Source organism: Nesoenas mayeri, assembly GCF_963082525.1.
Source record: "Nesoenas mayeri genome assembly, chromosome: 3".
Taxonomy (NCBI): Eukaryota; Metazoa; Chordata; class Aves; order Columbiformes; family Columbidae; genus Nesoenas; species Nesoenas mayeri.
Genome location: NC_137544.1, coordinates 38607828 through 38632534, shown reverse-complemented (window position 1 = coordinate 38632534; position 24707 = coordinate 38607828). Strand labels below are relative to the sequence as shown.

Below are 24707 nucleotides of genomic sequence, written 5' to 3'. Positions count from 1 at the left end.
ACCAGGCAGGTCTGGCCTGTGCAGGACAACAAGGTGAGGTCTGGCACCGCAGACTTCTTAGATTAATTCATGAAAAACTTATTGGCAACGCGAGACTGTAAGGGTGGATGCCGAGAGGATGGGACCAGACTCTTTTCAGTGGTGCCCAACGACAGGATGAGGGGCAATGGCATAGGAGGTTCCATCTGAATATGAGGAAAAACATCTTTACTTCGAGGGTGCCAGAGCACTGGAACAGGCTGCCCAGAGAGGCTGTGGAGTCTCCTTCTCTGGAGACATTCAAAGCCTGCCTGGACACATTCCTGTGCAATCTACTCTGGGTGAACCTTCTTTAGCAGGTGGGTTGGACTGGTTGATCTCCAGAGGCCCCTTCCAACCCCAGCCATTCTGTGATTCTGTGACTGTTGCCAGGGCAGCTCTTTGGAACAGAGAGTCAGGTTAACTGATGTTTTCTCATCAGTAAAGCAAAATGAGGTTGTGGTGTAAGTTTTAGAAAGCAGTTGCTGAGTGGCAAGGAAGAGATCCCAGCCTGTGCTGCTGCCTGCCTGGGCTTGGCAGCTGCAGCTACAATAACCACTTGCTTAATTGGGAATATAAAGAAAACAAATGTATTTGATCTCTCAGCATGAGTAGACTCAGCTCTGAAAGCAGCAGATGCCAGGTTGGGATCAACAAACAGATGTTTTCCTTTGTGTGACTGAAGCTCCTTCCCCCCACAGCAAGCTTAAAAAAGAGCTTTATTTATACACTTGTACAGTAGAAAAAAATAATTCTCTCACTTGGTTGCTGTTTGCAACTATTTAGTTAATTTGGGCATGAATTGCTTAGTGTTCAGCCTGACCATTAAGCTAATTTTGAAAGTTTTCCTCTTGAACATCTTTCAAGCTAAGTTTTCCAGGATTGAAGAATAATTTCTGCAGGGCAATGCTTCTCTTGAGGCATATTTATATCCCTTTTAGGACTGAATGTTACTGAATGCTGTAATACATTGACTGGAGGTTTATGTGTTTTTTTGGCTGAAAGTATTTTGTCAAGAAAATCTATTCACAGAATCTATTCACAAAGAGCATAGATCCAGGGAAGAAACAGGATTTGATGGAGGAGGGATTTCATCTACCTGGTAGAAGTGAGTTTTCTTTCTGGTCTTTCCTAGATGTAGAAAGCCACACTGACAGATCTCTTTCTGGTTTTCTTTCTATTTCATGAAGGATTTCACTATGACTCTGTACTTAAGGCACTACTGGAAGGATGAGCGTCTCTCATTTCCCAGCACCACCAACAAGAGCATGACCTTTGATGGCAGGCTGGTGAAGAAGATCTGGGTTCCCGACGTCTTCTTTGTGCACTCCAAGAGGTCCTTCATTCACGACACCACTACAGACAACATCATGCTGCGAGTGTTCCCTGATGGTCATGTCCTCTACAGCATGAGGTAAGGATGCTGGTCCTGAACACCCCCTGGGGTTTCACTGTCAATTTTGCTCCCAGCGTGGCTTTGGTGACCAAGCAGACTGCTACTGCCAACCTTCCTACTCCCACTGCTGGTGCAGAGCCCTGTTTCCAGCGTGTCCACTACAAGATGCAGGAAACTGCAAGAAACCATGCTGTGGGCAGTAACAGGATAATCTTCTCCTGGGGGAAGCATTCCCCTAATTCTTTGCAGTCAGAGGAGGGCTTAGTCAAGCAGGAATGTTTGTCCCGGGGTCAGTGTGTGATTAAACTGGAAGCTGCTGATATACCAGATGGTGAGCTCTATAATTATCCTATTTTGCTTCCTGTTTGTCTAGAAAAACTTTTTTTTTTTTCTTTTTGTATTTGAATGTTGATGTAAAAATTTATGTTTATTTAAGCCAAAATGGCAGCATTAAAGACACCTTTTAGTCCCTGATTTTCTAGCAGGTTTGCTGGCTGAAAGAATCCTGAGGCATGTCTGTCATGACCTAAAGGGTTACCCAGCCTGCGGGCATAGAGATCACAGAATCACAGGTCATGCCTGTGGGTTTGTAGGATTCTGTAATACACAAGGACACAAAGGCTTTATGCTCTAAACTTGTCTGTCTTATTGCTGTTTCCAAAAATACCACAAAAGACACCACTAGCAAGTAAACTAACACAAAATCACCACTAGCAAGTTTCCATATGATTAATAAAATGTTTACATATATATATATATATAAAATGCTATTACAAATTACTATCAACAATCAATAATATAGCATGAATAAATGGCATAGCAACAGCGAATAACAGCAATAACCAAGTAGGTATATCCCGTTACAAGTTACTACGAAGCAACAAGTTACTTACTGGAGCAACTCATCAATAACATAACAGCAGGTATGACAGGTTATTTATCTGGATGTATAATACTGGTATCAAGTTCTACGATCATCAAATCAGCCAAATCATCCCACAAGTGGGAGGACAAACTGAAGGAACTCCCAAAGTGGGCCCAGAAGAGGACCAATGAGACAACAGACAGAGTCTCACTTCAGAGATGCTTCGCATCACAGAGTCTGGAGTCTGTCAGTTGTCCTCAGTTAGAGGTCAAGAGCTGGTAGAAAGTTCATCCAGTAAATTCAGCCTCCTTAGGAATGGAAAAGTATGTGCAGCATGGGAAGTTCTCAGAGAGAGAGGTGTCGTTTTGGAAAAAATTTAAGTCCTTCTTATATTATAGAGACATAGGAGATTGTAGGACACCATCACTTTGAGCAGCCAAGAGATGCTGTAATTTCAATTTTTCACCTGGTATGGTTAATAGATGATCGTGTTTGTTGTTCTTTTAGACAAACCTTTGCTTTCCAGACTGTTTTTCACTTTTTCGGACAATACGTTGCCATTACAGTCCCTTGATTTTGTGCTTAGAGATGATATCTTGATATGTCTTGGGTTTCTAAGTACCCAGCTTCTCTTCAAAGAAGCTGGCTGTGCTTCTCAAGAATGCTGCAGCTTCCCAGGCTGGCAGGCCCTTCTCTGTTGGTATTTTAAGCAGACATGCTGTTTTGTTCAGTAATTTTGCCCTTCTAACCAGGCCACCTTTATGGCTGCTCACATCAGCATCCCAGCAGATTTCATTTCCTTCAGAAGAATACAAAAAGAGATGCAGAGAAAAATATACTGCTAGAGGAGGAAAACCTGAGAGCTCAGACAAAAGAACATTTCCCCAGGACAGAAAATGGGCTCTCAGTGTCCAGTGACCTTTGATTGTTTTGTAACACAAGGATTTCTGTTCTAGGATCTTTCTGGAATTCATTAACTTCAGCTATAGCAAAATAGTTTTCAAAAACAAGGAAAGGATCTTTATAAAGCTTGATTCAGGAGGCTATTTCTCTCTGAAGAATGAGCATAGTGGGCCATATTGTTCCAAGTATGACAATATCTCACAGACCTAAAGGGCACTGAAGTTCACTGTTTTCATAGTTCAAATACAGTTCTACTGATTTGAAAAAAACAAAACAAAACAAAACAAAAAAACCTGCACAATTTATTATAATAAAACCCTAAAGAAACCTGTGTGTGTATGTAAGAAAGAACATGCACCATATGGCCACTTCATTTTGCCTGGTCTTCATGATGAAAATCCTGTCTTGATCAAACACTTAGGAACACTTTCACTGTTCTGATCCCATTTAATAAATCCATTTGTTGCACGAAAGTTCTGATTACTCACACCTTAACTAAGCAGCTAAAGATGCTGTCTGTTTTATTAGAACTGGATGAGGATGAAGGTGCCACACATCAGGAGAGGCAAGACGGACAAAGAAAAAAGAAGAGGTTAGATGTAAGCTTGGGTCAGGACTGAGAGGAGAATAGCAGTAGGAGGGTAGGGACCTTCTCTACAGATTGTAACTGAATATCAGTTTCCATTGATCACATCCCACAGTTCTCCTGGGCTGAAACCAACAGCAGGACATTAGTTAGCAGTGCTCAACCGCCAAAATGAAGGAACAAGTGTTTTTAATGGGAAATATTAGCTCTGCTCAGCTCTGCTCATTTGCCCACATGAAGAATTTTTAGTTTGAAAGTTTTCTGTGAGCTGCTGAGGTGGTGATGTGCCTTTCTAGTGTTACCCCATGAGAGAGAAGGATGTGAATAACAACAGTTGACTGCGCAAGAGTTAAATGGAAAAGCTGATTAATAAAATCCAATGAGAACAAGAATCTGTGTGATATTTAGACTGGTGATGTTTAGGACACCCAGAATATGACCTGACTGCCCAAGCATGGGTGTCAAGAGGTGTTGGAAATGTCCTCCAAGATATCTCAAGATGTTTTGAGATATCTGCATGGAGTTGGCACTGGGCTTTAGTTGAGGAATATCTAGTAATGACCACAGGTTGTACCACAGTTTAGGTGACCCCTGGGAAAGAAAATAGCACATTGTAATGAGACTGAGTTATGCAATGTTTAAATGCTACACAGAGCTATGGGAGGTCATTGCTGTGATATACCTTCTGGAGCACATCCCCAAAAAGCTTCTTTACATTTAGCTCATATGGCAAAATTCTGCTCTATTTTTATAGTCAAAATGAACAGCGTGTGTTTTTCAGGGATGATAAGCGTGTAGGTCAGAGTAGGATTTGGATCACAATCCCTTGAACAGAAGAAAAGTTCTTTATTAACATCTGGAATGAATCTAGAAAATGGTCACAGTGAACGTAAGTCGGCCTCTGAAATGATGACTCACAGATGATTTTCCCCTACTAAATCGGGAGCTCCACTGCAAATCTGTCCGCAAGAGAGAATTCAGTGACCCACTGGAAGACTTGTTACATAATGTGCACAAATGGACTCATTTAAAAAGGGGAGCCGTGATTGCTGCAGCTCTTTAGCGCAGACATGAACTTAACAGAGGCAAATCTCACTTGTTGAAAAACAGCTTCACCCATTATATATCCAGTGTCCCAGAATTACACCTCCCAGATTTAAAGGATTTGATTAAGGACTGAAAGAAACTGCTTTTTCCTTAATAATGTGTATACCTGAGGAGTTTGCTGACTTGCAGTAAGGTTGGTCATGTTCTTTAAGCTTGAGTTATTGTTGGGGTGACTGTAGAGGAAACTGAGCTGTGGGGAAAATGAGGAAACCTTAATCAAACTGGACATAAGGCAACCTTCACATGTAAATGGTGAAATTATTTTATGTTGTTGTCTTGTAGGGAAATACTTGGATATAACACAAGGCGGAAGTATCTGTTCTGACATTAGTATTACCGTAATGTCCAAGATAGTACTTCAGTTTCCTATAGGTATTGAAATTACATCTTCCGTTGGAGTGTCGGGGTATAATGCCTCTCACTTGGACTTGGAGAATTGGTAGGCATTTTCCTGGGAGTTTTATGCTAATGTTATGCATAACTGCTGCCTTTAAACCTGCAGAATGATTTATCTGTGTTAACATTCTCCCTTCATTGCTCCCGATAGAAACAACATTTCTTTTTTTTTACTTCTAGGATCACAGTGACAGCAATGTGTAACATGGACTTCAGCCGCTTCCCCCTGGACTCTCAAACTTGTTCTCTGGAGCTGGAAAGCTGTATGTTGTATCTGTGTTTCTAGCTAGACATGCTTCATGGCTGGCTGCACGTGACCTTAACACTATCAAGTCCAAACATTACCCAGCACTGCCAAGTCCACCACTAAACCATGTCCCTATGCACCGTACCTACATGTCTTTTAAACACCTCCAGGGATGGTGACTCCACCACTTCCCTTGGCAGCCTGTTCCAGTGTCTGACAACCCTTTCCATGAAGAAATATTTCCTAATATCCAATCTAAACCTCCCCTGGTGCAACTTGATGCTGTTTCCTCTTGTCCTATCACTTGTTACTTGGGAGAAGAGACTAACAGCCACGTTGCTACAACCTCCTTTCACGTAGTTGTAGACAGTAATAAGGTCTCCCCTCAACTCACTTTTCTTGAGACTAGACAACTCCAGTTCCCTCAGTCACTCCTCATCAGGCTTGTGCTCCAGGCCCCTCAGCAGCTTCATTGCCCTTCTCTGAACTCTCTCCAGCACCTCAATGTCTTTCTTGTAGTGAGGGCCCAAAACTGAACACAGGATTCAAGGGGCAGCCTCACCAGTGCTAAGTACAAGGGGATGATTGCTGCCCTAGTCCTGCTGGCCACACTATACCTGACACAAACCAGGATGCTGTTGGCCTTCTTGGGCACCTGAGCACGCTGCTGGCTCATGTTCAGCTGGCTGTAGATCAATGTCTCCAGGTCCTTTTCGTCCAGGCAGCTTTCCAGCCACTCTTCCCTGAGCCTGTAGCGCTGTCTGGGGCTATTGTGACTCAAGTGCAGGACCCGGCACTTGGCCTTGTTAAACCTCATACAATTGGCCTCAGCCCAACAATCCAGCTGCTCCAGATCCCTCTGTGTGGCCATCCTACCCTCCAGCAGATCAACTCTCCCACCCAAATTGGTGTCATCTGCAAACTTACTAAGAGTGCACTCAATCCCCTCATCCAGATCATTGATAAAGAGATTAAACAGAACTGGCCCCAGTATTGAGTCCTGGGGAACACCACTCATCACAGAATCACAGAATGTCAGAGATTGGAAGGGACCTCAAAAGATCATCTAGTCCAATCCTCCTGCTGGAGCAGAAACACTTAGATGAGGCTACACAGGAATGTGTCCAGGTGGGTTTTGAATGTCTCCAGAGTAGGAGACTCCACAACCCCCTCGGGCAATCTGTTCCAGTGTTCTGTTACCCTTACTGAGAAGAAGTCTTTTCTCAAATTTAAGTGGAACCTCTTGTGTTCCAATTTGTACCCGTTACCCCTTGTCTTATAATTGGTTGTCTCATGAATGGCTGCCAAATGGATTTGACTCCATTCACCACAACTCTTTGGGCCAGGCCATCCAGCCAGTTTGCCCAGTGAAGAGTGTGCCCATCCAAGCCAGGAACAGCCAGTTTCTCCAGGTGAATGCTGTGGGAAACAGTGTCAAAGGCTTTAGTAAGGTCTAGGTAGACAACATCTGCAGCCTTTCCTTTATCCACTAAGTGGGTCACCTGGACACTTTTCACCACCATGTAGCCATGCTGCCTAGCAGGGAGAGCTCAGAGGAGGCTCACCTGGGCTGTTACATTTATGGAATAAATTGGTTGCCTTGTGTCAAATCGTATATGGCAGGAAAGGTATGCATAAGATTCCTTGTACTCACAACTTTCTTTTTTCCTTTATAAATGAGTCTTTGAAAAAACACCTGCTATTCATGTATCTCTCGCATGATTGGTGTTCCAAGCTCATATGCAATGGTGCTCACTGTGTCACTCTGCTCCTTTTGAACTGGAGGAGTTTTTAATTTAAAGTCTTCAAATGTCTCTAGATTTTACTTCAAATCACACCTGTCCCTTTTGCTTTTATCATTCTAAGATAGTCTGAGGTGTCTGTGTTTCCTCCTTCCTCTAAATTCAGGTGTTTTACCCATGACTATTTCCTGAGTAATTCTTATCAGTTTGCAATTACATGTCTAAGATTTTTTGATATGTGATGCTCAGAAAAGTATCATCCTAGCGGTCATTTCATCAGTGTGGAGTAAAAAGAGGATGTGTTTTCCTGAATCAGGATGACCAGGATTATTTGTTGTTGTTGTTATGGTATATCATATGGCAAGATCTTTTTAACTCACTGTTTTTAGCAAGCTTAGTTGTGGAGATACTTCATAACAAAGAAAGCTTTGTATTTTTAAATTTTGTCTGGATCTATTAACTTTTGCTTCCCTTTCAAGGTAAAGTCACATCACATCATGTTTTTTATTTCCCTAAGATGCTTACACTGATGAAGACCTGATGCTGTACTGGAAAAATGGGAACGAATCTCTGAAAACTGACGAAAAAATTTCACTGTCTCAGTTTTTGATACAGAAGTTCCACACTACATCGAGACTGGCTTTCTACAGTAGCACAGGTATGGCCTTTTCTGATTTATTGCTATTGCTAAAGCTCATCCTGTATTAACTACTCGTGAGAGAGCTCTTGGGGTTATATGTCACCAAAATGTAGTCTCTATGAGCTGGACAATACATGTTTTGAAAGATCAGTTTCTCTTTTCACTACCCTTTAGAAATAAAAAGTCAAAAGCAAGATCTTGTGTCTCTGTGCCTACCATCCAGGCTGTTCTCATTGATTCTGGCTTTCTTCCTCCCTCAAAGGTTGGTACAATCGCCTCTACATAAACTTCACTTTACGCCGACACATCTTCTTCTTCTTGCTCCAAACCTATTTCCCTGCCACCCTCATGGTCATGTTGTCCTGGGTGTCCTTCTGGATCGATCGCCGAGCAGTTCCTGCCAGAGTCTCTTTGGGTGAGAGCAACTGCAATAAACCATGACTATACGAAAATCTTCTAACAGGAAAGGCAGAACTGTTCCTTTAGCAGGAAAGGGAACTGCTCATTCTGCTGGTTAAAGATATTGGGCAAGCAAATATTTGTTCTATATCTGATGATTAATTAAATGTAAAACTTGCTGTTTGCCTTAAGTCCTTTATTGTTAAGCATCCCTCCTAATTTATATATAGTTCAGGACAGAAAGGACTGTTTTAAAAATGAAGTTGGACGGAGAAGAGAGGTTTCAGTATTTATGAGTAAATGAATCAAGATTTTTCCCTGTTGTCCAGTCCTGCCGTTCTGAGATGCATTGCCATGGGTGAGGGTAGGGCTTCACAGGAGTTTAAGGACTTACACAAGGTGAAGTCTTATGCTGCAAGTTTCATGAGCGCCTTTTGTGGGCAGGATCCTGCCATGTCCCAACTGCCATAGTGGATGTCCCAGCCCAGGTATGTGTCTTCTCAACCAGCCAGCACTGGTGTCATGGCCAGTGGTGTTCTGTAGGCTGCCTGGATAGTGCTGGTATGGCACATCTTCACAAAGTTGGGAAAGAAAAGCAGCAAGGTCTATAGTCCTATCAGCAACTACAGACTTAGCTGTCCCTCTACCTGGTGTGCCCCTGGGGACACTCAGGGCATCTCTGTAGCATCAGGCCTTAGGCAACAGTGGAGCAGTGAAGGGGACGTGGCTTCCCCCTCACATCTGCAGAGCTGGGGATGATGAGAGGCCACCAGCCTTGAGGTGAGGTGGAGGCTGGGCTTCTCCTCTCCCCAGGAGAAGGACTTGCACCGAGGGCCCAACGTTTCTGGGGTAGGGAGGTCTCTTATTTGAAGAAGTGTGAAAGCAAAGAGGGAGCTGCTTGAAAATCCTGCACACACCACCCTGCCTCTCCGGACATCTAAAAACCATCAGGAGGAGCTTTGTTTATGTCAGGACTGGAGCAAACTCTTTCAGCTGTTTATCACTCTATGCATAGGTTAGCGGAAGGCAAAAATGTAATAGGAAGAATCTCTGAATGTTAATAGTTCTCATATTAAAAGCATAAACCCAGTATTTTAGCCTCAAAAGTCTATATCTCTTAGAGAGCTATGCACTGAAGCAAACAGAAGAGGCAGTCGAGAGTCTGCTCCACTGAAATAAGTGTGTTCAGTGGATATTAAAAAAAAAAATAGGTCCCGATGAAAAGTGAATGGCAGTAGCTGTGTTTACAGTGGTCACTGTTTTGAAATGGCTGAAGTAGCTATGAATGCTTTTTGGCTCTGCTTTATCTAAGTGTTTTGGGTACCTTGTAAATATTTTTTCTCCGTTACCATCCAAACACAGTCTATACTATTTTGCAGGATTTTGTCTATATCTATCTCTCCTTGTACACATATATACATGTGCATATGCGTATTCACACACATATATAGACTTAAATACATTCATATGTGTTCGTAAACACATACACATATCTATATATATATAATTCAATGGTTGTTCAAAGATTTTTGATTCCCACAGCCTGAACTGTAGATGACATTCCTAGAGGTAAAAGCATAAAGCCTTTCTTTTGCATTGTTTCATGCAAAACATTTTATCATTATTGCAGCTCCCTTGTAAGATCAGTCATTTAGATCAAATCCCCTTTAGCTGTGACCAAAAGCCAATACTCGGTTGCTTTTTGGCAGCGCCTGTAGCACAGATGGATACAGCTAGGGAACAGGAGACCTTGTCACCGCTGAGCTTATCAGGCCTGGCTCTAAGTGCTGTGTTAAAACCCTAGAGGTTACAGTGGGAGTTAAATACTGGTCCTAGCAAAACAATGTCTGTTCTATTGCCCCTTAAAACTAAACGGGTCATGCTCACAGAAGTGCAGGCAGCAAAACAGTTCTGCATTGTCAGGAGATACACATCATAAATTTATACCCAACATCTTTTAGAGTATCATGCAGAGCATAATTTCTATTTTTCTTGACACAAAAGCTTTGCTGCATCAGTCAATAACATTAATTTCTCTTGGTTCTTGCTAGGGATAACCACTGTGCTGACCATGTCCACCATCATCACTGGGGTGAACGCTTCCATGCCGCGTGTTTCCTACATCAAAGCAGTGGACATTTACCTGTGGGTCAGTTTTGTGTTCGTCTTCCTCTCGGTGTTGGAATATGCGGCAGTGAATTACCTGACTACGGTGCAAGAGCGGAAGGAGAGGAAACTGCGGGACAAGGTGAGAAAAACCTTTTGTTTTGTTCATCCATTTGTTCCACCCCCCCTTTTTTTTTAAAAATTTCAGCTGATGTGGTCTTTATATTGACTGGTTTGTGTCTATAAATAGGAAAACGCTGACATCCATGTGAGTATAATTGGATCTATTTAGACTGCTTCACTTCAGGCTGAATTGCCAACCCCAGAAAAACAGAAGTTGGTCTCGTGGGTCTTTGTGGAAACAGCGGAAAGGGGGAGAGTGTGATCTGAACTGGGGAAGTTTGCAACCCTGGACTGTGTGAGCATGACAAGAGGGGAAAGTATCAGATTGGATATGTCACTGCAGGTGCCACAATCACTATATTTTTAAAATAAAGGTGTTATGTGGATCAAATTCATTTTTCCCCCTCCACACTCAGCTTTTTTCTGGAAGCTGGATTCAATGGATGCGATAGTGGAGTTGTCTCCATTACCAAACACAAATAACAATCAGCCAAGTTTGCACTTGTACATTTTAATATGCTGTGAAGGGTCTTATCCATCATGCATCCTTGCAGGTTTTCAAGACCTCACCAGAAACATCCCTGAGCAGCCTGGCCCTGCTGTGAGCAGGAGACAGGACTAGAGACCTCCTGAGCTCCTTTCCAGCCTGAATTATCCTACAGACCTCTGATGTCTTCTTCTTTGTCATTAAACAAAACACCATCACCTTTTGAAGACTAAGTCTTGGGACCAAATTTTTTCAGTCCTAAACGTACCCAGAATATCATCACGTTTTACAACTTCTTTCTTCCCATTAGCAACTCCCAACATTATTTCACAGGTAACACTGGTCACTTCTACTGCCTTTGACTCCTGGAGAAATTTGTATCAGCCTTTCAGAAATGCCAATGCTGACATCATCTTTCTTATGATTTGACTGCAACGTTTCCCTCTCTGAACTACTCTGTTGACTTTGCATGTCCTTCTATTCCCCTTACACTTTTTCCTGTGACTTCCCAATACCTTTCCTAGTTGACTTATCTTCAAAAATTTAGTCAGATGCATTTTAAAAAGCAATTGGAATAAGTTCAACAGACTCTTGTGACAAAATTTTACTTCTCTCCAAGGCCTTCTCAGAGATAGGGTCATTCTGGAAAGCTACTAGAACAGGTCCTGGGTATCTAGATTTATCAAGTCCTCACCCAGGACCCAGCAGTTTTCTGCAACACAAGGTAGAGATGCTCTGTGCAAGCACAGCGAGTCAAGCGTGTCTTACTTGCTGTGCATGAGCAGTGATCTGTGACCTTTTAGCCAGCCCTGCTCAGACTCCCCATGTCCAAAGAAGGCAGTGTTTGTATAAATCCTGTGCATCTTGACAATACTAAGGAAATAACAAAAATCACCCTTTCTAGGTTCAACTTGCCTAGAATAAACCTGTTTTTTGTAATAGCAAGAAAGCTCTTCTGTGTCAGAGGGATGAAACAAACTCCAGAGGGTTTGTTACCATTTTGCTAAGTTTTCAGGAAAGTTTTCCCACATCCAGCAGGGGTAGAGCTTGTTATTTATATCACAAATCTGCCCTTTATCAAGTCTTGTGCATTGAACTCTGTATTCAGCAAATACCTTTTTACTACACAAAGTAAAATATTCTATCCACTCTTCAGCACATGACACTACCAATGCTCAACAGCAGTAATAGGAACAGAGATAAAAAGCAGCGTTACTCGAGGGGATTGTGGCAAAATGTAGGTGAGTGATGTTGAAGACGCAGAAGAGACTTTCCTCACTGTAAACTTAGACCTTGCCTGCTGATGTTGTTCCTCTGTGAAAGATCTAAAGAATAAAATACGAATAAGTTAGGTTTCCCAGAAAAGAGCTCTATGTTATGTGTACATTAAGAAATTAAATGTGCCTGAAACCAAGGCTGTTGGACTCAGAGTATCTAAAACTAAACCGTATTTCTCTCAAAACTGGAGTAGTTGCTGTGAACTGCCTGCGGCAAATGGTCCGTGGCCCATGCTAACTCTCAAATCGTACATGAGAACTTTCGGTGCTTGTTGGACTGGACAAAATTCAGGCCAGAGACATTCCTGACACTGTAATAGTATTTATTGTCAGCTGAGCTCCCATGCCCAAGGATGCTCTTTGACTGTATTTAATTTATTAGTGTAGACTAAAATTGCTGCAGGGTGAAATTACGTAGCATACTTATACATGTATGTGCCTGTGTGAAGATGGATGTAATTAAGGACTCCATGGAGGTAGGTTTCTACTACATTAGGCTCACTTGTCCATAGGAGTGACTGTTATCACATGTACACAAAGCCATGGGAATTGTAATTTGACTTGGGGGCTAAGAGTAAGTCTGCAGAATTTGTTTCTCTGCTGGGCCCTGCAGTAATTACTTTATTGCTGTTAATTGCTTTCACTTCCATCCACCCACCATCTCCTAGACCTGTCATCAGTTGATGATAAAGAGCCTGATGTAATTATTCTCTCTTTGTGTGTGTGTGTTTGGGGGGGAAGGGGAGTGGGGTGGTGTTTATTTTTCAGGGTTTTTTTGGGAAGGAGGGGTGTGTGTCTTAACACCCCACTGATGTTCAGCTATATCCATGGAGTGCTCCAAAATATTCCTGAAGTGATGAGTCTAACAGTTAACAAGTAGAGCAAATGAGCTACAAAACTTGCCAAGTTTTTCTGTACACAATCTGCTGATGCCAAATCATTTGGTTATGATTAGAACAAAGAAAACAATTCCTAAATTGGTTTTAAGGTTTTCAGTAAGCAGTGTGATCTTTTGGTTAAATAATTTGAAGAAAAAACCTTGAGCACAGAGTTTTCCCATGACATTCTGAATATTACATATTCAGGTATAGGTACATTTGTATGTATTTTTTTTTTTTCCAGGATATATCCATTTCAGTGTATATATACTGAATTATTTTAGTGGAACTTATCCTTGAAAACAAGTCACTGGAAAATCCACACACCAAAGCTGGTGGAGGAGGGAATGGAGAGTAAAGTGTTATTGTGTACAGAAAGGAGTCTGTGGGGAATCAGAGGCAGGAACTTGTAGCAGAAAGGAGGTTTTGTAGTCCATTTTCATTACATACAAATATATAATCCATATTGCTGAGACAGAAAACCTGCAGATTTTAAATGTCAGAAGACAGTATTTGCTATTCAAAATTCTACCTGTATTAATTGGCTTTTTTAGACTTGTGGGATGCATGCTGGTGCTGCTGAAGCCAATGAAAGTTTTGACATCAACTTCAACAGAGCTGGGATTTTACATTAGGCTTTTAACTGGTCCTCTCCTTGGTTTAAAATCAGATTTACAAAGAAAACGTGTATCTGTGAAACCAGAACTCAGCCTTTTTTTCCCCATAACACGTACTGGATAAGCCACTTCCACAGATAAAAACTGCATCTTGTTCTTGAATATTTGTAAACACAAAGACTGCAAAATAAGGAATCTCAAGACAACAAGTCTGAACAGAGCTAGATAAGAAAACCTTTTTGTTAGTTTTTATGTCTGCTAAAGCACTTTTCTAATCTTTTCTGAAGCTGCTTGTACAAGCAGTGTAGCTAAACCATGTTTCTTCCTTTTGGAACACAAGAAAAAGACATTTTTGTTCAAAGAGAAACTTACGATATCTCAACTAAAATGTCAAGCTCAACAGTTTGCAAGCTGTCTGTTAATAGAAAGGCATAATTTGTGTTGCTAATGTGTTCTTCCAGTGTTCAGCTATATTTCTTGTTTATGTTCCTAGTTTCCATGCACGTGTGGAATACCTCATTCGAAAACTATGATGCTGGATGGAAACTACAGTGAATCTGATGCCAACAGCCTGGCAGGATATACAAGAAACCAGATGGTCCCAGAGGAAGAAAAACAAGAAAAGATGGTTGTGCACTTGGCTATGAGCAATGAATCTAATTCATCAAGGAAGAGAGGCCTGAGGGGCCATGTGGGCTTGCGCATCATCCAGAACACTCATGCAATTGATAAATACTCAAGATTAATATTTCCTGGCACCTATATATTTTTTAATTTGATATATTGGTCTGTCTTTAGCTAAGCATGCTGGCACAGCAGTGACTGAAGCAGAAGACATTTACAAATCTCTCTTTTGTTGGTTCTTTTTCAGTCTAATCTGGATGCAAAGCCAAAAAAACTGATTATTTTATTGCTCCTTTGGAGGACAAAAGAGAGGACACATCCTCCAGTGGGCAATTCCATGCACAGGCATCATGGAGGAACTTGCTCTGCTGGTTGCTTTTCAATCCACACCACAGCTCCTGTTTGCTTTATGACACGTCATTTCTCATACTTGAAAATATGTGCTCACCATTTGCCCAAAAGGTGCTGTATGTTCCTGTGAGACCAGCAACGCTGGTGGTGCCTGCTGTGCAATGCACAACCAGAGACATAGGCTGTCCTGAAGGATCAGACAAATGCAGCTTGCAAAATGGGGTCTGGACCGTGCATCTTGTGCAAGGGAATTGAATGAGGCCTTTCCTTTTCAAAATCTCTGTTTCTGAGCAAATCCTTTTATTTTTTTTTTTTTTTTCCTTTGGTGTATGAGCATCATATTTCTTTCCATTGGTTTATGAACAACATTTCCTTTTAGGGTTCAAAGGCTGCTCTCTCTGGACAGAACCTTCATCAGTACCAGTAGGACAGCTGACTGGCCAGAACTAACAGGGTTGGTTACAGAGTGCAGGCGGTATGTTTGAGTCAGTGGTCATTTTTTTCCAGATTAGAAGTAAGGAGTGGTGATAAAGTAGAGCAAAGAAGCTCACAGACTGACAGCAGATGGCTCCCAGGGTACACGAGTAATGAAAACAGGGAGGTTTAGGCATGTGTTCTCCATATAACTTGAGCAGAGAATATGATACATAGCACCTGCCCTCTGAAATGAGAGGGGAAGACAGTGTGTAGCAAGTACAGTCATCACATGGTGAATGAGCATCATCTCTGGGACCACCACTTTCTCTCTCCAGGAGCAGAAAACAGTGCTGAAGGCAGCACTGGTGGCTTTCAAAGATTTTCCTCACTCCTGTGAGGCAAGTGCAGCCCACAGAGAAACTAAATTTCTCAATATGCCTCTCTCAATCAACACATTGTCCTTCTTTTCAGGCATTTTGGATCTAGAGGCAGAGATCCTTGCCAGGTCTTCTCTCTGCAGAAACATGGACCTGTCAGAGATTAAATGGCCAAGAATAATACTGTAGGACTCAATGAGATCCCAGCTGGCTCTTGGCTCCTTAAAGCTGCTGGAGAGCATTGTAACAAGCTTTTGTCCTTGGCATTTCATTTTTCATCCCACAGTATCTCCCTTCCTTTGATAACAATGCTGACAGCAAAACTCAAATATAGAAATGTGGTAGCAGGGAGACAACAATGGCCAGGTTTGTGCACTCTGTGTTGTTAGAAAACACTATCACTTTGGGACTGTGGAGTGGATTATGTTCATCAAAACATTTGGTTACCACGCTGAAACTCAGCAGGATGGGCAGAGCCTGAAACATGAAGACCCACAACTGAGGCTACAAGCTGACTCAATTATAAGACTAAGTTACACATCTGACTAGGGTTGGGCCAAGAAGATTCAGATAAACCACATGAATAAAGGAAAAGCAAACACAAATACTAATAAAACTGTAAACATTTGTTGTTGTGTGAAATTTTCAGCTTACCATAGAAGTAATTCTTATATCTAAAATCTCAAGGGATGTAGAAGATGGCAGGGGACTGTCAGTTCCAGGCTGCCAACAATTCTCAGTGTTTTTCTCGTGTCTCAGATATTGCTAAGTCACACTGATGGTCACATTGATTTTCTGGAAAGAAAATTGATGAAACTAAAATTAATGACTATGTTCCCTTTCATCAGCTGTGTTAAAAGCTGACATGAATGGAGTTCTGTGTGGTCATACAACTGAGAAAATACAGCCCTGAACTTACTGATGAGAAGGGGAGCCATGGAAGAACAGCGTTTGAAAGGAAGGGTTGCCCTGTGTCCCAGTCTGCCACTTCTCTCCTGAGCTACCCAGTCAGTGCATTTACCACACATGGTTCTTGTTGGAGCTGAAACCTGGATACATCACACATTTACAGGTGGAGATCACTACAATAAAGAGCAAAAAAAAAAAATTAAAGAAATATCCCACTCATCTTTTGAGAGGTTAAAGTCTGAACGTAACAGTGTCCATTCTTCAGCATTAGCAGTGGTGAGTGCAAGACAGGAGCCAGCACCATGGCTGGCAGCAGGACAGCGCAGCCACGGGGCTTTTGCTGGGGACAGAGGTGAGGGAGCAAGAAATTTGGTTCCCGTGCCCCTCATTTTGCCAGTCTTTCTGTGGTACCTGTGGCACGTGCCATTTGACCTCTCAGTGCCTCGTGTCCTTCCATCTGGAAAGTGGGGAACAATAACATTTACCTACCTCATGAGGTTCCGAGGGGCTTAACTTGTTTAACTGGCATGTGTGCGGGGCATGGTTATGATTTGTGAGCTGGTGACCCAGTGGGAATCCAAAGGTTTTGTCTTAGATACCAGTGAGTTCTTCAAATGTGTCCTCTCAATCAGTCCAGCTGGAAGAAAGTGGGTAGTTCCCCCGCCTCATAATGATATTAAGCCAGATAATACTCCCGCATTATGATATTAAACCAGCGATAAATGTAGCTAAACAGCCAAAAAGTGAACATTGTCAATAAATAATGCCTCCTGGCACAGAAAAAATGAACATGCCCTAGTGTTTTACTTTGCCATTTGTTTTTATTACCTCTCCTGTTCCTTAGAAGTTACCAGGCAACACAGACAGTCCTTTAGACCCTATTTTCTTTGTACTAGTGATGCCAGTAGTTTAAATGCTAGCTAATAAACATGTTTTGGAGAGTCTACCTTACTGTTATTTTATATGCATGTGTACATAACTGATGGACATTGATGTTTGATTCTACCAGACACAATGATACAACCTACAAAACCATCTACAAGGGTATTTCTCCACTAAAGGACAAAACAAATCTATCTTGGGCACCACTTAATTTTATTATTCGTTAAAACAATAGATAAAAAGTGTAGATGCAAATAAAACTAAGACATCTCCTTCAGGCAGCATATGAATTGTAGTTTTCTGCTTGTTAAGAGGAGAATGAATAGGCATGAAGCTAGAGAAGATATCTGAAGTGTGGTCACGAGCATGTGTTTCACCTTTCATCTCCTCTGGTGTACAAGAGATTTCATGAGCACTAACTTCTAGTCACAAGATCCAACCAATGTTTTGAGGAATAGTGCCTGAAGCTGGGCTCTCAATATTGTTTGATGGATACAGCCCAATTCTGTGAAGCACTGAACATCAGGACCATTAAGCTATGGAAGGACAGGATTTCCAGGAGTGCACAAGGGATTTGGGCAAATGAAGCCCATTGATGAATATGCTTTCTCTGAATAACCTGGTCCAATTGCAAAGAGACAAGATGTTGGCCTTGCTCAATCTGCCTCTGGCTCCATTGTACTTTTACTCACTTCTAATCAAATCATGTCTTTAAAAGAAAGTGACTCTCTCTATATATGTACACACATGTATAACACATGTGAGGGTAGCATACAAGAAAGGAAGACAATGGGACACATACCTACGTTAAATAGTGCACATTTGTGAAATTGTAATATATTGTATGTAAATTACTTTTTGTTATGCCCAGAAAACTTACTATGTTGAATTGAAAAAAAGTCTCTTATTGACAGTCAAGGGCCAAGAAATGAGGTACTGACAAGTTATTCCATAAATCAAAATTATGGATTCTCTCACATTTTCCTTCTGAAAAAGTAAGTGTTGAGAATTTTGCAAGAAAGGCCGATGCTAAACTCATTGTACAATGGGTACAATCCACTGTGCTGCTCACTGTAATCAAACTTGATAATAAACTAAGAGATGGAAAGGGTGGAAAAAATTCATTTCATGGTGTGAACCTTAAAATGTGATTTAAGTTCTGTTTGGAGCTCCGTTACCTATGAGTTAATGCCCAGTGGTAAAGGATTTGAATAAACACCTCATTTGTAATTGATTTTAAATAAAACACATCTCAAAAGATGGAAGAAAGGTAGTGGAAGCATGCAAGTACTTTGAAGTATGCAAAGCTCCTTGGGAAAACTGAGCTGTTAATTACAGCTATAAGCTACTGAGACCTTTTGTGAAAACTGCAGCCCACAACTGAAGAAATTTTAATAATTACGTTACATTTAAGGGCATATTTTGAAAAGCCCAAATAGAAGGTATATTTCTTAATCTCTATTTGACTATAAATGAGAACTTGTCATTTAATTCCTCCTTTGTGCCTTTGAGAAGATTGTCTCCACACTTACCGAAGAAAGATAAAACCACTCTGAGGTCCCACTGCCCAATCTCAGCCATTATCCCTAATGCAGACAATGGGACTAAAGGAAATATGCACAGGGAAGGCTGATACCCGGGCCACTGAATAATGGCTCTTGTCTGTCAGATTTCCACAACGGAGAGATTACAGCAAGGTACAGACTAACTAAGTGAGATACTGCCCTGCTGAAATTTAAAGAACAGAAAAATGTATTTAAAAAACAGTAAGACTTTAGCACTATTAAAATTAAAATGTAATCCAGTCTCACGCTAAGCTGATTAATTCCTTTGCAAAAATGACATTTGAAATAATGTATCGGGGTCATTACTTTCCTGGTCAGAGGAATTACCATTTCAGATGAAGCGAGAAGGGTGGGGAGGGGAGGGATGTCAAGCATGAGCAGGGGGCAAAGGTGTTGGGCTCTTGTGGTGGTGCAGGGGTGACCCCAGGCTGAGCAGAGCTCACTGCAGAGGAGAGGGCTGGAGGATCCATCTTCCCCAAGGCACTTGGTACCTGGGCATCACACATCACTATCACACAACTCCTTGATTTGGGCAAGAAAAAACTGTCTTCTGCTGCGAACTCAGCTTAGGCTGCCTGTGGGCTGGGGGAACTTGAAAGACAAGCAATATTTGCACCCACAACTGTCCACAAAATTTTCTCTGAATGGATTGTGCCTCATGCCACCGACTTTTGATGCTAGCCTGCATTGCACCCATAAAAGAAGACCCACAAACCAGAACAGCCCTACATTTCCTGCTCCTCAGAGCAAGCAGCAAAGCCCTCAGTAGATAACATGAAGACTGATTTTTGAGATTTCCTACCACTGAGAAAACACACAAGACTCATCTTGGCCTGTCATCTAAACTGGACTTCTCCCACAAGTCTTTTAGGTGGCTCTGAGTGTGGATATGAGCACTTGCAACCATAGAAATTAGCTTAGGAAAAGTGCTTGACAACTCAATCCATGCAAAATGCATATAAATGATGTGAAGAAAAAAAAAAGATTTTACTGCTCCACTTGTCACACAGATTTATAGAAGAAAATTGTGTGTTTAGCTTAGAGGGAATTCAGAAAGGGAAATGAAAGGACAAGTTAATTGTAACGACAGTTTGAATTACTTGAACAAATATATTTTGGGAAATGGGACAGAACATTAGAGCTGTAAAATTTTCTAGCCTCCTGGCTCTTCTCATTTTATCTGGATTTTTATTAGGGTCCAAATTCATTTCACCCATGAAATTTTAAACTTTTCTTATTAAGGTGCATAATGACCACATTTTTATAGGTATGGCTGGGAGGAGACTTTCAGTGCCACGCACAGATTGTAATTGCAGCAGCCAATACTGCTTTTGCACTTGTTTTGTTTTGTTTTGTTCTTTTATCTAGAGTTTCAGGAGATCTGCCGTTCCACAAAAGAAAGACCATTTCATTTGTACCACCAGAGAGTAGCCTCGGCATCTAACGCATATTGCTAGGTGTTCAGGTGCAGTGCTGGGGATGACTTTGTAAGACTATGTAGGGAGGACAGGAAACTCCTGCTTAGGCCACAACTGGAGACACTAACTATCTCAGATGATCACACTAACCATCATCCCCAGCCATGATGGTGACATAGATATAAACTGCCATCCTGGGGAAGGTGACAAAGGATGTTTCCTCAGGGCTTGATCCCATGTGCTGTGCCTCTGTGAGACCCTTTCTTTGTGGGGTCAGTGTCCACCTGCCCCAAACAGCTCTGATCTGGCCATGGGACAGTGAACTGACAGAAACTTTTCTCTTCCTCTGGGGCTGGGGTGGGAGCCCTTCCCTGTGTGTTTTGCCCGTGAGGGAAGCTGGTGACCTGTTTTGCAGATGTGGTGGCTGTTTGCAGGATTTTCCTGTCAGATTCCTGCCACATCAGACGTCCCTTTCATCCCAGCGGTGGCCCACAAATGGAGGAGGAGGAAGAAGAGGAGGAGCCCTTGCTTCAAAGGGCCGGTTCATTTGGAGGAGGGCTGGTGAACAGCACAGAAAGCAGAAGAAATGATTGAAATGGGAGGCCCCGATGATTACTTGGGGTTAAACAGTCAGTCTCAGGCTCTTGCGGACTCTGTGCCCTAAATGGCAGAGGATATGAAAACTGTGCAACTCAATTCTGAACCAAGCTGCTAAATGGAAATTGCACTTGCTGAGCTGTCTAGAGCCCTCACTGCCACTCACAGAGTAAGGCTGAGGTAGGAGCTCTGTATGTGTCATTCTTTATCTCACTAGCATGCACAGGAATGCCTGATGCCCAGCAGTGTTGCTGCCTGTTGGTGATGGTACCCAGCAGTGATGCCACCCAGGAGCAACACTGCCCATCAGCTTGCCCTTCCCTAAGCTCAGCCTCCCACAGAAGGCTCGTCTCCTGCCGAGCCTTATGCCAGCCCAGCCATGCAGTGCTTAGCAAGACATGACTTCCTTAAAAAAGAGAAAAAAAGTAGGGAAAGAGGGAAGAAGAGGAAAAAAGTCCACCCACATATGGAAGTAAGTATTTGTGTGACTGCGTCAAAGGCAGTATTTTTGCCAAGCCATTAGCTGCTCCTCACTGTTCCAGTTTTTCTTTAATTGTGGCTGTAATGTTTGTGCTTCCTCTTCCTCAGTCCTCTGGCAGCTGACGTAAACATTGCAGCAAGCCAATATTCTTCCCACTTCTCAGCTGGTGACAAAAGCCATGAAAATATGTGACTAACAGCTCCAGTGAAAACCACCTTTGTGCTGGTGCTCTGTCAAGGGAAGAAATCACTGAGGTTGTTTTGTGAGTACAAACTCCTAAGGGTTCTTCCTTGTCACATGAATCCAATGAACCAATTAGTTGAAGCAATTTAATTAGGAGGAGGTAAAACAGCCTGGTACAAATAAAAACAAACAAACATCCCTTGCTGCTGGGCTGCCACCTAAGCCCTAAAATACCCACAGTTGCTTCCAGGCACATCAGTTCCTAGGACAGATGCTGCCCTGAAGCCTCATGGCTGCTCCAAGGCATGCCCCTGGTCCTTAGCCCGGCCTATATGGAGCTGAATGCCTTGATGTTAATTTATCATGACCCACCCAGCAGGCTGTCAAGTTCTGCTCAGCACTGCGGTGTTAAACCACCTCTGGTGCTGTTTCCCAGCTATCTCCTTGAACCTGGACGTGCCTCAACACCTTCAGCACCTTGCCTATACCTCAGCCCAGCCTCTCCGCTTTCCACTGTCATTAAAGCAGGTAGCAGATCCAAAGACTTCACACATGCTTGCTGCCAAGCAGACACACCTCCAGCCATCTTCTGGTGTCTATTCTGATCCTTGTTTCTCCTCCCCACGAGGCTGCAAGAGGAGAGCAGGAATCACCCAGAAACAAGGCAACAACAGCTGCAAAAGAGGGAAAGAGGTTGAAAAATGTTTCTTGAGGGATGGGAAGGCTGGAGTGGGTAAAGATGCTGAGCTCAGTCCCTGGGTGCTTGGGCAAAGCCCACATGCATGATGCAAAGGTTTGTTGGGTGCTGAGGCTCAGGCATGGCACAACGAGGCTCAGCCCAGCTCCTACACCAACACCTTGCTGGCCAAGGAATGGCAGACTGGGGGCATGTCCCTGTCGCCAGAATAGGGTCACCATGCTGAGCACAGGCTCGGCGGGTCTATGGGGAGGCCGGTCAGCCGGCTTCCGCACCCAAAGGCAGCATCGACTACACTTTTGTCATTTCTGATAGGAGTGCATGCAGCCTGCTCTTAAAAACCTGCAATCCTACAGCCTCCCTGGGCAGTTGAGACCAGTGGTTAACCCAGTTTAAAATTAGAAAGTGTTTACTGGTAGCTAGGCTGAATGTCCCTTGCTGTAACTCGGGCCTGTTAGTGGATATGAAGGAACGTTTATGTACTTAAGTTTGTGCAGATACCAACAGGTTTCCTCTGATGTTCACTTCTTTGGACTAGGCAGCTTCTGTGACCCACCCTGAAGCCCCCACAGCTCGTTTGCAGAAAATCCTCACAGCAGCCCTGCTGCCATCAAGCCGTACGAGGCCCATTCACCCCCACCACTTCCTTCTGTGGAGGAAGCAGCAGGACAGGGTCTATGGGGATGCACACCCAACTGCAGAAACTGCTTAATTGGTTGACCAAAGCTTTTTGCAAGCTCCATCTCAACCTACTTTTCTGCCAAATAAGTGGCGCCTCTGCCTACACAGCCTCTGCCCCCATAGAAGCCAATGGCAGCTGGCACAGGCGCCTTTGCTTTTGCTCTTCTCTCGGCCCATGGACAGCATTTCCCAGCATGGACATGGACATTGTCCAGGGACCATAACCAGTAAAAGAGAGCTGTGTGTCTTTTTCTGATGCTAACTTCCTGTGGCAGAAGAGAACAGTGCCATAGCCCAATCCCTTCCCATGCAAACAGGTCAGTTTCTGATCCTACAGAGGCTCTCCAGAGGATGCAGCTCCTGCTGCCATGGAGGGAACAACTTCATTGCTTCAGCAACTTCCCTGCACGGAGCTGAAAACATCTTCAAACTAACAGTTGTCTCTCTACACAAAGCTGCAAATCATAGTTTGGAGTTTGGTTTGGTTTGGTTTTTTTTTTTGTCATATGTTTTTCAGCTTTTTCATTAAATGTCTCATAATGCATAGAGGTGATAACACATGCATGAACAACATCTCTATCTTTTTCATAACACCTGCTAAGATTACTTGGCAGCCCAGAAACGGCTAGTTTTGAATGTTTACAAAAGCTCTCCAGGGCAGAATAAACCCCTCACCTGACTTAATTATCAGTAAACTAATGCGTCCCATAAATGCATAGAAGTTTGTCCATGCCTTTTGCACTGCTGCAAGCCTGCCATGGGTGCAAATAATGCCCGCCTCAGTATAATCCAAAACAGAACATTCACAGGATGGCTCTTTTATCAGCTCTGCTCTCCAGCAGCGAGGCTCTGATGAGCTGAGGCCACATCCTGCAGCTGGGCAGCGGGGAGACAGGAGGAGGCTGAGCCCCTGCCCTGCCCGGCTGCCCTCGCTCCCTGCACCAGCACAACCGTGGGCAGGCGGAAAGCTGGGCCCGTGTGCGCCTGGGATATGGATAAGTGCATTTTCATATTACATCTAATGTAATAAGTCAGTTAAATGCCCCTAGTCTGGGGAGGGCAGCATGTTAATAAACGGTTGTTACCAGCAGTTGACAGTTGGTTAGCACAGATTAATTCCTAATGAAGAAAAAAAACTCTTTATGTAATGTAATGCTTCTGGCTGGGATCAAGGGTTGCAATCATCCACCCACGGTAGACCTTTAAATCCGGCTTTGTTCCACTGCTGGAAAAATAGACCAAAAAAAAAATCTGCTATTTTTTAAAGGTTATGATTCAGCCAGCGTCACTCGGATCCTAATTCCAGTAGCTCTGAGCTTGTTTTCTAAAGAGTACAATATGTTGCGCCATAGCCTGGTGATGCAGATGTGGTGGAGGAGGTGGTGTGAGGCAGGAGGGGCACACCGCACCTACCCCACACCCCAGGGATGCAGGAGATGGCCTTGTTCAGCCTTGGGCATGTTAGGGCTCTTACATCTGGTGGGATGATGCTGGCTCCCTGGCCATGGCCATGGGTGCTTGGGGCTGGTGGGTGGGTGTTGGGGTGCATTGGGTTGCACAGAGTCACCCTGGGAAGGTGTGAGGAGTAGGGGTGCAGCTCTACGGGGCTGTGCTTGCATGTGGGGCCAGGGTAGCCAGCCCTCACCTTCCTGCAGTGGTAAGGAAAGTGGCTGTGAAAAGTAGGAGGTCAAACCCAGCTTAGGCACCACAGGTTTTGGCAGGTGATTGTGCGGCCACT

General features: G+C 43.1%; 1 protein-coding gene across 1 annotated transcript in view; it reads left to right on the top strand.

Moving 5' to 3' along the window:
* LOC308038379 (gamma-aminobutyric acid receptor subunit rho-2) overlaps positions 1 to 14589 on the top strand; it is a gene marked incomplete at both ends in the record, with an annotated part of 36652 nt that extends 22063 nt beyond the window's left edge. The window contains 6 exons of the mRNA XM_080340876.1: positions 1209 to 1432; positions 5452 to 5534; positions 7778 to 7918; positions 8163 to 8315; positions 10351 to 10547; positions 14281 to 14589. Of these exons, the coding sequence (XP_080197002.1) occupies positions 1209 to 1432; positions 5452 to 5534; positions 7778 to 7918; positions 8163 to 8315; positions 10351 to 10547; positions 14281 to 14589 (1107 nt within the window). The remainder of the gene's footprint in view (positions 1 to 1208; positions 1433 to 5451; positions 5535 to 7777; positions 7919 to 8162; positions 8316 to 10350; positions 10548 to 14280) is intronic.
* Between the last annotated feature and the right edge of the window lie 10118 nt (positions 14590 to 24707).